The sequence below is a fragment of the Siniperca chuatsi genome, linkage group LG2, assembly GCF_020085105.1.
Source record: "Siniperca chuatsi isolate FFG_IHB_CAS linkage group LG2, ASM2008510v1, whole genome shotgun sequence".
Classification (NCBI taxonomy): Eukaryota; Metazoa; Chordata; class Actinopteri; order Centrarchiformes; family Sinipercidae; genus Siniperca; species Siniperca chuatsi.
In genome coordinates this window covers 21148984-21165382 of record NC_058043.1, presented here as the reverse complement: position 1 = coordinate 21165382, position 16399 = coordinate 21148984, and the positions used below count along the sequence as shown (strand labels likewise).

Below are 16399 nucleotides of genomic sequence, written 5' to 3'. Positions count from 1 at the left end.
TGTATTCGTGAGAGAAAAGAGGAGGATGTGTTGGAAAGGGTTTATGGGTGTTCCCCTTCGTCGTCCTGCTCACATGATCACCCAAGAACAACAAGACCACATGACTCCCATATGACCTCTCGACCATTATCGAAGAAGTACCTCGCAATTCATTCTTTTTTGGAGGCACAGAGTTGGGGGTCCAGAGAGTGCTACTGCTAACTGCCTTCATCCCTGTGGCGTCTTTTAACCATAAGAATAGATATGACACCACTTAATGGATGACGTCAGACCTACACAGAGAGTGTATACATGTTAGCCTGGAGATGCAGTTTGTTTTGCTTTGGTTTGCTCTACTTGCGCAACAACAGGGCCCAGTGCAATACTACACACAGTCAATCATACTAAGTGGTGTGCTCATTTAGAACTAAATTATGTCCTATATCTCTGTTACTGTGATTCATTCATGAACACTTAATTATTTAGCACAGTTGGAATTTTACTGTCTTTCCTTCTCTTCTCTTTCTTGTCCTCTCCTTACTGGACTTAAAAAATTAAATCCTAAAAGAATTGCAGGTTCCTGCAGGTGTGGGATTTGTTACTGTTATATTATGAGTTATGTGATTGGTGATTTCTAGAATGGATCTTAAACTTACATTGACAAAAAGACAATAGATGGATAGATAAATGAATAGACAGAATGGTTGGACAGATCCTTAGCTTGCTTATTCTTTCATTAGGTATTATCTAAGTTCAAACTTAAAATAATGTACACTATATTTTTTATAGGCAACATTCTTAATTGTTTGTAAAGATGATAGTGACGCCTAGGCATGGTCTCATATGTTCAATATTTACAAGCCTCATTTATTCTAGAGGCAGTTCTTCAAGGCCTCATATGAATAGAAACAGACACTAGCAGTGAATGCTCTAAGGCATATACACTTGGTAAACAGGATTAGTCTTTGAAGACCTTGTAAAAAGTTGGCTGGGAACCTTTGATTCAGTAGGAACATAGGCGATTGACCCAGCATGCCCAGTGGTGCATCAAGATAAAGGTTTCAGGCATACCTGTAAGTGGAATGGCACCAGTGGAAAATTCCAAGGTCCCAGAGCTGACAGGTGGCTGTTTTAAAGAGTGCTCAGAGATTTTGAAAATAGTTTTGCAAATGGATGCCCAAACTAGAGTTGAGAATACATTTCACTGTTAAACAAACACAAACAAAACTGACATGAGACAAGTATAACGTAAAGAGCACGTAACCACAAAGACACAGCTCATTTAACATATGAAAAAAGCGTATCACAACATTGCACACTTCCTCTTCTCCTCTGAACTCGCTCTTCCTATCACTAATACACCCAATAACAGCAATAAGAGTATGTCAGTCGAGGTAGAAGTTTACACTGCATCCACTCTTGATAGCTACTCTTCTTGTTTAGAAAGATCTTTCAGATCTAACTTTACCTACAATCGTGTTCATTTCCACCATTGTTCTCTGTTTTCAACTTGTTTTTTCCCTTTCCTTCCTCTGGCCTAACTCTCACTTTTTCCCCTTTCCTTTCTCCTCCACAGTTTCCTCTACCTCTCGGGCTGGACTGTGGTGCATTGACGTCGGCTCGCCCTCCCCTGCCCCCTCGCCCCCCAGCAATGGCCTCACGCATCGGCCTGCGGATGCAGGTACAACACAACTACCCTCCGCCATCCAAAATGCAGCACATGCAAGCCTTTCATTAGTTAAATCTGTTTCTAGTGTTGTTTGATCAAGTGGACACTAGAGAGGAGGGTATTCTGGTCAATGTCAGAGCATTTTGGGTGTCGTTTATTTGAAAGGCATCTATATGCAGCAACCAATTTTCCACTGATATATCTGGTCATGCTATTTGGCCCTTGCATATTTTAATATATTCTCTGTACATACTTTGCTTACAGGGTGATTAAATAGACGTGTGAGTCACCAGTTGTGCTCTGCTAACATGCTGCCAGCTCTTGAAAAAGCAGAGGGGCAGAGAAAAGCCAAAAGCAGCATCACTCATCACAGTCAGTTTATAGGTCAGAATGCATTGCTGTAATGTGTGTGTGTGTGTTGGTCCCCAGCTGATGCGAGACCAGCTGCAGCAAGAGGAGCAGCGTGAGAGGCAGCAGCTACAGCAGCAGCAGCAGAATGCAGCCCTGCAATACATGCAGCATCGTATGGCTGGGCCACCTGCACCCACCCCAGCCATTAGCACCCCACAGCATTACCAAAGTATGCAGGTCCCCGTGGAGGTTCTTAAGGTCAGTAGGGCTGCCACAAAAGATCATTTTCATTATCAATTAATATCTCTATTTTTATCTTAACAGATTTCTTATCAAATCAATTGCTCAATTAGCCAATACATCTCAGAAAATAGTGAAAAATGCCCATCACAGAGCCCAGGGTGAGGACTTTGGATTGCTTGTTTGTCAAATGGTCAAATATATTGAATTTACAATGATATGAAAACAGAAAAGCACAAATTATCCATTCAGGTTAGTGTGTGAATGCAGGGGGGGGGGTTCAAAAGGACAGGGGCTGTGGCACTTCCATTAATCCACTCACATGTTGCTGAGAAGGAGACAGGACAGCTGGGCGTAGCGGAGGTGGTCAGGACTTCAGTGTGCGTTGTGGCCTCTCACACAGCAGCGCAGCCACACAGGGAAAATCAGGGACAGATTTGAAAAAAGGCAGAGAGAGAAAAATGTGGTGGAGCAGCAAGCAGGTATGGAGACAGAATGGGGAGGAAGACTGGCAGATAAGAGAGCTTTGACATGTTTTGCGATAGAACAGACAGGAGCAATGTAGATAGTCTGAGTCAGACAAGGACAGATAAGACTGAAGTGACATTTTGCCCGGTTCCTAAGATGCTTGTGTGTGTGTCCTTATCTTTGATGGTGTGTGTTTGTGTGTGTATGGGTTTGTGCAATACTTAATTGTGCGTGTGTGTGTTGCTTTATGGTATTTTGAACTGTAAATCTATACAGTTTATATTCACTGGTAACTATGTGGGGCAATTTGCTGTGTCGACGGTTTACTCTGTGTGCATGCACGTGTGTGTGGGTGCTCATGAAATCTCAGTGTTTAGAGTTGTCAGTGTCTTTCCTTTCATTTTGTAGATAAGGTGAGCTGTCTGTCCATCAGTCTCACCGAGCCTGTCATAACTCCTGCACTGTGTTTCTTTGGACTTCACCTGTGCTGACAAAGCTGGGCCAAATAGGTGGAATAGTTATGAATGAATGGTTGTTCCTCTGGCTCACGGGACCCAGACACATTTAAAGCTGACAGCCAATCGTGTGCAATTATCCAAAGTTTCAAGATTTGCTATAAAAACTAGCTGAACAATGTAACATGAAGGTGTAAAAAAACATCTATTTATTGAAAAGTTTCTGGTTCATTTGTTATAATCCTGCTGTTGGTTATAAAACAGGGGGGTTTGGAGGGCTAAGGAGTGGAGTCTTTCTCTGTAGTAATGGGGAGCAGGCCTGCTTTCTACTGAGCTTTTCCCTTTGATGTGAAGGAATGAGGCCAGCCCACTGCTCTATGTGGCCACACCAGAGGATTTAGTGTGGCTTTATTCCTGTAGGCATTACTACTGAATTAATGCTCCCCTGTCCTAGTGCCATCACAGTATTATGGGACAGGGATAATGGGGTGTGCATATGAAGCACATACTTAATGTATTGTGTGTTATGTTTCAATGTTAGTGTTAAACCATGCTGAACTAATAAGCTTATATAATACACTAAATAATTATGTATTAATTAAAATGTAATTCTGATGATAACCCTGTGTGTTTAGGGATGGGTAGTGAAGTAAGTGTCATTTTGTTGTTGTTTTTTTAATGTGGTGCTGGAGTTGTTGCAAAATAGGAAGAAATGCTCAAATCTGGGGGTGTATTTTATAAGTGGACTACAGTGGCTAAATGGAATATTTGCTGTGAAAATACAGATATGGTCACATAAAAATGGTGTTTTTGAAGGCTCACACTTACAGCTGCATCCATTTAGGCTAATGCAAGTGCATCTTTTACCTGTGGTAAAAATCTAGCATTTAAGAATTGATTTTAGAGCCACACATAGCAGACTTTGCTCTTCATTAAGAGTACTTAAATGAAAAATGGATTTTATGCAAAAACACGTCCAATTTCATTGTAGATGGTAGTCTGACTTAGAGATCAAGTCGTCAGATAGTTTTTTGCTCTGATGTTATTTAAATTTTCGTAACTACCAGTTGAAGTTGTAATGTATGCAGATTAAACTTGCAGTCGAAAATGTTCTATTTTTAATAAGAACATTTGTTTTTCTCAAACATATTAAAAGCTAATGCTGTAATTTTTGACCATAGTAATTGTTAGTAGTATTTGTCCTTGTATTTAAAGAAATGTCAATCAGTTTGGGAGTAAAAGAAGCTTTCAATCCTTTTGTTTATATTTGGATCACAGATCACATCTTTAAACAACACTAAATTATCACTATAAATCCTGTATATACTGTGTTTCTACCAAAAATTGGTCAAAAAGGAATCATTACCAGGATCAATATAGAACAGGATCAATGTGCAAAATGAATAATGGAATAAGAATTGATCACATACTGTCCATCCCTAATACAGGTACAGACCCACCTCGAGAATCCTACAGATTACCACATCCGTCAGTCTCTGAAGCAACAGGTGAAAGAATACCTGTCCACCACCTATGCCACCAAACAGGTACCTTTCTGGATGCCTTTACTCTGTGCTGTATATCTGTTTATGTTTGTCTGTCTCATTAGATCAACTCCGTGAATATGTCTTTCTGTTTTTGTCTGGTTTGTCCAGCAATCCACATACTATCGCAGTGCATTTATCTATGTCAGTAGTCATTAACACCATCATCACTTTCTTTCTCTCTCTCTGTCCGTAGACGGTCCATGCAGTAGCAGGGCCCTCTCCTCCCACAAACATGGGACCTACCATGGGACCTACAGGGGGTTCAGCGTCTGCGCCCCCACCCCTCCACTCCCCACACATGCGCACCGAGCAGCTCATGTCTGGAAACAGTGCTCCCAACAGCCCCATGGCCATGCTCAACATTGGCTCCAGCCACGAGAAAGAGGTAGACGCTAGCAAGCATGGACAGACAGTGGCATAAACATAAACCTGTAAACATTAATGCTTAGTCAGGTTATAAAGTACAATTTACAAGAACCAGATTGAACAAATATCTCTAAAATATGACTTAATTACACTCCTATATAAAATTATGAGGATTGAATATTACCCCCAAAGTGACTTTATCTCCACATTTTATGAAAGCATCATAATGATTTATTGGTCTTTGGTAGGCTGGAGCAGCATTTGTAAATGCACTGGTGTTAATGTGTCGTGCGTACAGTAGTTGTGTGGATGAATGTGTTGACTAACTGGCAATAACTGAGACTGGCTATCATTGGAATTTAAATGCTCCATTATGGCTTTGCAAGAGTAATTACAGCTTAACAAGTGACAGGGAAACAGCAGAATGTAAGGCCCTTTGAACCTGGCAGACTTTGACCAACTGTCCTCCTCCTCTTTCTCCAACTCTCGACCTCTCTTCTTTTAGTTTCTGTGAGTGAAAATAGTCTTACCAGTTAACCTCCATGACATAGAAATCATCTTTAAAGTGTTCTCTTGAGTGAGACATGCACCTACAGGCGAGTTCACCTGGAAGCCTACATGCCATCAGGTTTCAGATGCTTTAATAAACATACGAGTAGTGACAGTCTTCTCTGAATGGTGCAGTATTTGCTAAACATGGAAATGAAGATTAGGTGCAGTTTTTTGTCTTAAAGTTAGACACAATAGGTCTTCAAGCTTGTCATAATCACTCTTGCCCTGTTTTTGTTTTTCCAGATGGATGAGGTCATTGATGACATCATCAGCATGCAGTCCAATTACGATGATATTCAGGCATACATCGACCCTGTCCAGATGCCAAACACAGTAAGTAGAGCCAACCCATCAACATGGTGTGATTTCAGGAGTCCTTAATTTTTACTGTCTTTTATACGATAATGTGCTTTGCATCCCACTGATTCCTTTTTCACTTACTTTCCAAAGATTTCCTACATATTTCAGAAAAGTTAAATGTTTTTTGGGGGGAGTTTTTCCTCATTTGAACTGGAGGTCTAAGGATAGAGGGCATCATACAGACTAAAGCCATTTAAGGCAAATGTGTGATTTGTGATTTTGGGCTATATAAAGAAAACTGGCTTGACTCGACATGGATACTTTGTGGTAACTTATCTTTTCCTTAGAACAAAAGCAACATGCAATATTCTTCACAAAATACAAATAAGTGAAGTAAAACCTCTGTAAAATAGTGTTACAATAGCACGAGATGATTTCAGTGTCCAGTGCAATTCAGCTATTTGAGTGAAATCTTGATTGGATTCATTGACATTCTTTTAGATCATTACTGATTTATTGAAAATGGTAAACTATAATAAACTGTTAGTGGCTAATTTTAGTTGTTTTTAAGGAAAATAATATTTTTTATAATTCATTAATAGACAAAATGCCTCATTAAAATTGACTTTTTTTGCTTTGCACTATTTGTATGATAATCTAATTTATAAGGAATACATTAGGTATTCACAAATTGCAATGCAGCATACTGTATACTGCATGTTTTGTGTTGGTCCACATGGGTCATACACCTCGAATGCGTCACCTTTAAAATACCACACTAGGCAAGGCAAAGTACATAGCACATTTCATACTCAAGGGCAACCCAAAGTGCTTTACAGAAAACACAGGTAAAAAGCACAAAAAACAAATGCCAAAAACAATAAAAGCAAGCAAGCAAGCAAGCAGAAGCACATAGAATAGAAACAATAAAAGCAAACAGACAAAAACACACAGTAGGAACAATATAAACAATAAAACGGTTAAAAACACACAGAATAAAAACAATAAAACAAACTAACAAATTAATTTGGTTTAAAAGACTTAACTTTAATGTTGTATTCTCTGAATATGTAGTTCTCTGAAACCCTCATCCACTTCAGGTTATATGTTGGGCCCAGTCTGCTCTAAATGAGTCATAGAGTTGGATGTGCCGAGTCATCAGTACTCCGATTTGGCTTTTCAGTATTTCCTGTAATCACTGTTCCTGCATCTGTTCAGTCTTTTTCTGTCTTTGTCCCCATTTTATGTTCCTAGTTTTTGTTGCTGTTATAGGGATGGTGATGGTGTTCGTTTGCTATAAACCTGCTTTTTTGGTTGTCAGTCTGTTCCTTGCATGTCCCCACTGAGGCAATAGGTCCTTATGTCCTTATGCACCCATACACAGAAACACGTACACAAACACACATGCAAAAGTGTATAATTGACTTAAACACTAAACATTCCATCCCCAAACCATGCTGGACATAGTTAGAAACTGTAGGGAGGACATGTTAGGCAAGGACTATACAGTGCTTTGTGTTTAAACTCAGAAAATTAACAATTAAACTGCCAGCAGTTAGAGTTCAACTTGTTTACAAGACATTTGGAGAGAGGGGGGGTGGAGAAGGAGAGGGGGAGGAAAAGAAGGGAGGAGGGAAAGAGGGATGAGGGCAATTTGTGCAAAGAGAAAACAGGCTGAAAGTCCAGTTAGGGGAAAGTTCACTCTTGTTTGGTGGGGAGCGGAGGTAGAAGAAAGACGGGATCGGTGCTGCTGAGGTCAGTCTCCCAGGACAGGGGCAGCAGTGCCAGAGAGAGCTGTGTGTGCTGCTGGTGCCTGAGAGAGAAGAAGAAAGAACACTGGCCTAGTGAGGGAAGGAGTAAAGGATGAAGGAGATGAGTAAGACATATGCCATTGTGGAAGTTATTGAAGGAGAACAGATTCAGCTGGTAAGACACTGAAGCGCTGTTGTTTGTCAGAAAGTTTAATGTGACTTTAGTTAGTGTTGTAGGATTTTAGCTTTTGCTCTGAGCGAGCCAAAGTTTTGACGGATGCAGAGACAGCTCTAACTCCCAGCCTCAGGTCCCTTATTATAAAATGAGCCGCAGCAGGGGCGATGGGGTGGGTGAGGTTTTCATTTTAAGAACTATTTTCTGTTTGTGCATGTGATGTGCAGGACTGGAATCCGAATTCTTGCACGTTTGAGTTGATGTTGAGCGTCATGTTGAGGTTCAATGTGCAATTGGAATATGAATATTAGCAGGTCTCGACAAGTGCAGGCTCAGCTCATTGTGTGGTCTACTATCTGCCTCACTGCCTCACAACTCTGTGTGTGTGTGTGTGTGTGTGTGTGTGTGTGTGTGTGTGTGTGTGTGTGTGTGAGTGTGAGTGAGTAAGTAAGGGAAACCCAAACAGCCTCCTGTAGCTTTATCTGATAGTATGTCCTCTGTGGTTGATTGGTTTAATCAGTGTGAATGTGTTTGTATGTGTGTGTACTTGTAACATCACACTGATTGATTAGATTAGGCGATTGATCAACCCCGAGAATGATCAGTATGTGTAAAACCAGCAGAGAGAGAGAAACTCAAAACACAGATCTATATGCTAATAGTGCTGCAATTTCAGAACATATTACTGATCCTGTGTAAAGTGTTTTATGTTAAAATATGCTGGAAACTAAACTCAGAGCCTTTTTCCCAACTGACCAGTGAGCAAAACTCACCTGCTAATCCTGATGGGGATTAAAGCGGCAAACTCCATGGAATTCTTGGAATCTCAAAGTTTAGTAAAAGCACCACTGAATACCAGGCACAAGTGAACAGTTCGACTGTTTAAATGTGTGTGTGTGTGTGTGTGTGTGTGTGTGTGCGTGTGTGTGTGTGTGTGTGTATGGATGGTTACACTGAGCCATACTGAGTCCCAATCATGCTTGCTTGTTCAGTTGAGTTAGATGGGTTCTTATTGGAGTGGGGCATAGTGAGAGGTAGGCTGCCTGGCCAGGAGATGGGAAGTCAGTGCAGAAGCAAGGGGGGAGGCTGGGAATTAGAGTTTATTTGAAACTGTGTGTTTTTGAGTTATCATCAGCAGAAAACATGAAACAACGATAACAGGGTGGTAATCTGTTTGTCTGTCTGAAAAGCAGTTAAAGCTTGTGTTTTTTTAATATTTTTTCTGAATGGCAGAGCTGTAAACCACAACAATATACATCTCCGCATTCTTAAGATCTTTTGTGAGATTTTTAACAGAACGTACATTTACATACAGACGTGAACCTGTGTTCAGCTGTGTCTGTGTGTGTAATGAATGTGTTTGATCTCACAGCACACACAGTAGCCAGCAGATAAGGTATCTTTTCCTTTGAGTTCTTATCTTTCAGGCCTCATTAGCAGTGCTACATTTGCCCTTGCTTCAACAAGTATGACACGATTGGTAACAAGGCATAAAAAGTCCATCACACTCAAACTATACAGTGCAATTAAAAGTAAATCACGTCTTTTTAGGAGTCCATACAAAACTAAGTCACAGCTGTTTCGCAAAGTCTAAAGTGCAGGAGTTAGGAGACCACTCCACAAGTGTGAGTTCACGAGCTGGAGAAGGCAGAGGAGAGAATCAAGCCATAAAGAGAGATAAGATAGATTGGATAATAGTCAATCATTGCTGTGTGTTTGGCAGGCTGTTCTTAGGTGTGATATTATTGCATTATCTCCTGCTATCTGGTCTTTACAGCACTCTAAACATGAACACTGACTTTATAAAGATACTTATAAATGTGTATGAAGCTGTAAATGAGTAGTCTAGGAAACAGAGAAATCAGCTACATTTTTATTTGATTAAGTTCAACATTCAGTTCCCTCATATTGTTAAATCACAAATCAAGCTTGTTTTATGTAATGTGACATCAAGTTAAATTGTGGACTTTGGAAGAGGCATTGGTGCCATTGTGTTGATTGTATTCTTTGCAAGGTGTTTTAGGGTTTTCACTTTGTTGAGTAAAACTAGAGCAAACTCTATGAACATCTGAGTGCTTCTGAGGAGTTTCATTCACAACCAACAAAGCTTTCATATGGCTCTTCTTTCTCAGATGAGACAACTGACATTGCATAGAGGCATACATGAATGCCTTTTCACTTTACTCCTTCATTTGTATCACAGAGATCTATGAACTGCAGTTGTCTCAAGCTGACATGAAGTGATTTTAAAAATAAAAAAATGTCATGTATAGATGTCAGTTTTCTAAATGTGTATATTTGTTGTGTGTGTGTGTGTCCTACCCAGCTCCCCCTGTCTAGCAGTCACCTGGATGTGTATACAGGTCCTGGGATGAAGGGACCAGCCATTGCTATGACCAGTAACTCCTGTCCTGCCAACCTGACCATCAAACGAGAACTGTCAGGTGCGGAAGTCAACGTTTTGAACTTTGTAGTCACATTGTGATAGCTAGGAAATCATCTAAACTCAGTCAAACTATTAAGATGCTACTAAGTTATATAAAAGACTGTCACTGAGTGAATGTAAAACACTTGCTTCTTAGCTTGTCCTGAAATTTCTGTTGTTGACACCACTGAAAAACAGTTTCTGTTGAGTCATGGCACGGTCTCAGCCATTAGTTAATCACCTTTTGTTATTGCAAAGATGCAGAAGCCCGTGCGCTGGCCAAGGAGAGACAGAAGAAAGACAACCACAATCTGAGTAAGTCTTTCCCTCAGCATGCTCATTACCCAAATGATGTACCTGCTTTTTTACTTTCTCATCACAGTACTGTACATGCCTTATACACACACACACACACACACACACACACACACACACACACACACACTTCACACACACACACTTCATACACACACACACACACACTTCACACACACACACACACACTTCACACACACATACACACACACACACCTCACTATTCTTTGGGGACAGTCATTGACATAGTGCTTTCCCTAGCCCCTTAACCTTAACCATCACAACTAATGATACCTAACCTTAACCCTTACCCTAACTCTAACCTAACCTAATTGTAGCCTGCACCCTAAAACCAAGTCTTAACCCTCAAAATGCAGTCTCTACCCATGGGGACCTCAATTTTTGTCCCCACAGTGACACAAGTCCCCATCGATTAGTGTGCATTCAGGTGAAAGTCCCCACTGGGATATAAGAACATGAAACACACACACACCATAATCTGTCTCTTGCAAAAACAGTTTTATACAGCCTTGTGCTGATTTAGCTGACATAGTGCAACTAGTGGGTGGATGGTTAACCTGGTAATTTCTGCTGTTCTGGCACTTAAGTGTAATTGCCTGTGACTGTGTGTGTGTGTGCGTGCGTCTAAATGTTTGTCCCTTTTTGTCCTTTACTGTATATATCCAGTATGCACTCATTGATCTATACTTTTCTTATATGCACTACAATGCCAGCTGACTTTTGTAGTTCCAAAGGCCAGTCTACCTTGAACAAGTTATTTTTCGTTCCTTCTTTCATACCTTTGATTTCTCTGTACTATTGTCCTCTTCGTGTCTTTTCCTTTGTCTCCTCCTATTTTATCTCCCCTTTGTCTCCCATTTTGTCTCTTCTTTCCTGTTCAATAGTTGAAAGGAGGAGGAGATTCAACATCAATGATCGTATCAAAGAACTGGGCACCATGATCCCCAAAACCAATGACCTGTGAGTTGCTTTTGCTAAACTGTATTTTCAGTGTGGATAAAATATTTGAATTAAATCCGTTACCGCCAGTTACTTACCTACTGCATTGCCTGTTTGTACTTTACTGTGTGCATAGTGATGTGCGCTGGAACAAAGGCACTATATTGCGGGCGTCGGTAGAGTACATCAAACGCATGCAGAAGGATGTTCAGAGGACCAGAGAGGTGGAGAACAACTTCAAAAGGATGGAGATGGCCAACAAACAGCTGTTGCTACGTATCCAGGTAACACTCACACACACAGGTTCAGAGAAACACAATCACAGCAAATACACTGAGACTGACGATGTTGCCCTCCGCCCACTGTCAGGAGTTGGAGATGCAGGCTCGTCTGCATGGCCTGCCCAGCAACTCTCCCTCTGGCCTGAACCCGACTGACCTGATGGCTTCATATGTAAAACAAGAGACCAGCCCAGAGGAGAACCTCGCTCACCCCCAGGCACAAGCCCACCACCAGCACCAACACCAGCACCAACACCAGCACCAGCACCAGCACTTACCCCAGAACCAGGCTCAGCCCCAGGCCCAGCAGCACCAATTCCTTCCGCAGACCCACCTCCACCACCAGGGCCAGGCTCAGCCTCAGCCTCAGCCCAGGCAGCTGCCAACGCTCCCCCAACACCTGCAGCCCCAGCCACCCATCCAGTTCCCATCTGTAGGCAGCTCCCAGCCCTTTGACTTTGCCCAGTCACTGGAATTGTGTGATGGGATACCCGGCTTCTCAGACGGTATGTCGGGGCTGGGTGACCTGGGCGGACTGGACGTCCAGGGGAGGAGAGGTGAGCTGGCTTTTCTGATGATGGACGAGCCCTTGTCCCCTATGGGCGGAGACCCGCTGCTCTCTGCGATGTCCCCTGAAGCCTCGGTCGACTCCAGCCGCAGATCCAGCTTCAGCATAGAGGATGGAGACATACTGTAGACACATGCATACGCACGCACATTCACTCACACAAACACATGCACAGAGAGGTTGCAGTAAAAATGTAAAACAGCATAAAAAGTGACGGCACAACACATTTACAGCACATACAACAGAAAGGAATCAGCCACCAGACATGACATCATTCACCCAGCACACACACATACTATACACATCACACAATTTGACACCGACGACACTCATTTGTGGTACAATTATCTCCCCTTAACGTGACGAGCAAAAGAAGGTACACATCACTCACACAGTAGAAAATATTCTGTATAGTGCAAACGTTTACGCACACACACAAGCATGTGAGATAAACTGAGCAGCTTGAAACTTTGCCCATCAGACTGAGCATTTATAAGGGGTGAACCAACGCTGCCAGGTCAGGAGTTATATAGCACACTTGGCCTTGCTTCCATAAAGGTGGCTCTGAATCATAATTGGAACAGGGGACAAAACCAGCAGTTAATTAGATTGAAGTTATCAGATACAAGGACAACCGAGTGCATTGTCTCACTTGATAGAGGACAAGTTATTTTCTCCTTACATCAACCTCTTTTAGCAACCATAAATGATTGAATGAACGATAGTAGATAAAATGGAAATAGCTTTATGGTCCTGCATGCATAATTTATCTTAAGGGGATGCAGTCCAGTCACATTGTTCTGTTCCTCAGTCTGTTATTCCACACTTGCCTCTAGCACTAGCTGTGTGGTATTTGAAAAAGATCTGTGTTAGCCTGCTAAGCTGACGTGTATTCTTAAAGTGTCCACATTTTAGGAAACATTTTAAAACTCACTGGATGGACAATTTACTGTTGGAGGCAGAAGCCCTTTTAATTTATTGCACCTTCCCCACTTCTAGCTGTAACTGTTGTCTTCTCACAAACACATACACATGCACACACACTGCTGTGCCCCAGTCCCTACACCTTTTTAACACTTGACACTGTCATGACCTTTTTCCCTGAAGAAGACACTGTAAGGTGTTGACTGTGGTGAGAGAGTAGAGAAAACCATTTGATAGTCTTCAAAAAACGGTGTGTCGTCCAAATCCGTGAGGTGTCAAAATACTCAGGTACTGTAACAGAATACACGAGCAGGATCATTTTTAAGTAGAAGCAGATGTTAACCTGAACTGTGTCAGGCTCATAACCCCCATAAATGTGCCTTTTGATTTTTGCAGCTGCTGCTCTTCAAAGGCATGTTTTTATAGGTCAGAGGTCATGACCAGGGTTTGGACGTAATACCAACTTCAATTATGCCTGTAAATGCTTTAAAGTTTGCTTCTGCACCAACTATACCTTTGTTGTTGCAGGAGATAAACATTTCATTTTTCTCTCACTAACTGACTTTGTAGGGCCCGGCTTGTACTAGAGGCCCAGGTGAAGGAAGGATATAGTGACATGTTTTAATACTGAAGAGAGAAAGAGATAGTTTGTCTCAGCTGACAGCAGAAGTAGTGTAATCTTCACTGTAAAAGCACAGCATTAGCACACACTTGCATGTATTCACGCTCTCACTCGGTTCACAAACAGGCATGCATTAAACGCGCAGGTGCTCACCTAGAACACACATGTGCAGAATAGTGCTCACATATATACAATACATACAGTGCAGCCTCGAGTCGAGTGAAGCTACCAGCTGCCGAGGTAGAACTCAGGTCTGCTGTTCAAACTGCCACCTACTGTAAAGGGAATCTGTTATCCCACTGGCTACAGTTGTCACAGTGATGGTTGGGGCAGGCTGAGGTGGGCCTGAGTCGTATCTCTGCTGTGGTAGATCTGGGGCTTGGCTTTGATTTGATATAGCTTATGATCAGTACTGATAAAGGTAGAAAAAAAAACTTTGATGGTGATTTTTTTTTTTCTTTGATTAAAAGAAGTGGTTGTTTTCTTTACTATATAGTTTGTTGTTTATTTTAACTCCCAAAGCACTGGAAACTATATTATTGTTTTGACTTTGTACATGGAAGAATTATGGAATAAGATTTATTTCAGATGTTATGCCACTAAGCCACTTAAATGTATTTTATTTGTATTTCTTGTTTTAGTTCTGTTTCAATTTTATTCCAAAACTACCCTTTCTTCTCAGAGCCATTTTCAGTAAGCACACTATTAAGGCATCTAAGCCACCAATGTTCTATTGGGGAAGGAGTGGGGAGCCGTTTATGAACTTCCAGATTTCAGCTGACTTAAGAGAGATGAAGAGATTATGTAAATTTTTGATGCCATTTTTATATGATTGGGATTTTATTTTTCTCTTTGTTTTAACATTTAAATTTGGAGCCAGACATAGATGAAAGGTGATTCTTTGATTTGATTGAATTCAAATTGCTCATTTTATGAATGTAAGCTTTACCAGTGGTTCTGGTCAGACTGAAGCAGGTCGATCTTTTCGCCATGCCTCCTCCCTCCCTGACTTTGGTTTCCATGGAGACTGGAAGACAACTGACTTCACATAAACTCTGAGCCGAGGAGTTGTGGTTGCCATGGCGTCGTAGCACTGACTCTGCATTTGTCTCTGTCTGTCTGCCAGTGTTGTGCCTTTTCCCTATCAGCCACAGTTTGACTGTTGTACTGTCACTCCAAAGAGCTGCTCAGGCCTCCTCTACTCTTCCACTAGAGGGCGCTCTGCAGAGCAAACTACACAGGGAAAAGTGGTTCTGATTTTACTGAGAATATAAAATGTTTTACCAGAATCCATTTACTGACTTCTAGTGTTTTTTTAAATTGATATACCTTGAGAAGTGTGTGGGTACTTATATTAATTGGGTGGGGACAAAAATATAGTTTAAAACGGTCCCATTCTGGGCACTCTGCTTCCGTTTGGGCACAAAAATCTGGTCCCAGCAAGAGACTCAAAAATGTGTTTTGGTTATTGTTACTTGAATGTTTGCCATTCACTGTGCGGAATGATGTATGTGCAGAGTTTGACACTGGAGGGTAAGGTGAGCACAGAGAAACTTTCCTGAGATTTACATTAAATCTCAGTTTAAAATGAGTACTTACGAGATGATTTTATGACACACAACTAGTTTGGGAGCCAGTCATGGTCCATAAGACTTACACAAGTGTGATGTGGAAACCTGAAACCTTAAGCGCACATACACTGAGGATGAACTGAAGTAGGATACATCTTGTATCCAGCAGTTAAACTTTTGAAATGATCAATATTTGTAAATTCACAGATTCTGTATTTTCCAATGAGGGATATGGAGTAGATATAATGTTAAGATTTTCTTTTATTACCTAGTTTATTGATTTTCTCCCTTTTGGGGGGGGGGATTTATTATTATTCAATTATTATTATTTTAATATGCTTGCATATGTGTCAGTCTCATCTGTAACCATTCAATTTTAGGTTTACAACTTGAAGTTTGTGTAAGTTTCATGGGAATGAATGCAACTTAATGCAATGTCCTCCTAAGTGAAGAAAAAAAGTTTGAACAGATTTTACAATGAAATTTGGTGAAGAAATGCACATGCATCTAAATAAATTGTATATGCACCTTCTGTATTTAGAACTAAAACCCAAATATAAATAAAGAAATAAAAACCTCATTGGGAAATGTGACTAGTCTGAGAGATAGATTTTAGTACAGTTAAAAAGTTGATGTAGTTAAAGAATAGATATGTACTCTCCATTAGTCATATGTAATACAGTGAATATAAGTAAATAGTTTGGTTCTGTACATAAAATGTTTATATCTAATGTCACAGATTAGATAAACCCACTAAATGTTTTACATTATATGTCCACCAGGGAGCACCAGAGCTCTATTTTGTAGAAGATGGTCCCAGTGTCTCCTTAAACTCTCTTCTGTGATATTACTGTCACGGCAAGGACTGAGCGGCCGTGCA

At 41.0% G+C, this 16399-nt stretch overlaps 1 protein-coding gene across 11 annotated transcripts in view; it reads left to right on the top strand.

The window, feature by feature from the left end:
• tfeb (transcription factor EB) overlaps positions 1 to 15241 on the top strand; it is a 31701-nt gene extending 16460 nt beyond the window's left edge. For 7 of the 11 annotated variants that reach the window (XM_044179211.1, XM_044179202.1, XM_044179185.1 and 4 more), the window contains 10 exons: positions 1556 to 1660; positions 2078 to 2257; positions 4611 to 4709; positions 4903 to 5094; positions 5871 to 5960; positions 10180 to 10297; positions 10537 to 10593; positions 11499 to 11574; positions 11681 to 11837; positions 11923 to 15241. In XM_044179211.1, the coding sequence (XP_044035146.1) occupies positions 1631 to 1660; positions 2078 to 2257; positions 4611 to 4709; positions 4903 to 5094; positions 5871 to 5960; positions 10180 to 10297; positions 10537 to 10593; positions 11499 to 11574; positions 11681 to 11837; positions 11923 to 12531 (1608 nt within the window). In that variant the 5' untranslated portion in view covers positions 1556 to 1630 and the 3' untranslated portion in view covers positions 12532 to 15241. The remainder of the gene's footprint in view (positions 1 to 1555; positions 1661 to 2077; positions 2258 to 4610; positions 4710 to 4902; positions 5095 to 5870; positions 5961 to 10179; positions 10298 to 10536; positions 10594 to 11498; positions 11575 to 11680; positions 11838 to 11922) is intronic. The other 4 variants (XM_044179268.1, XM_044179258.1, XM_044179249.1 and 1 more) reach the window with 3 other exon arrangements.
• Positions 15242 to 16399: the final 1158 nt, after the last annotated feature.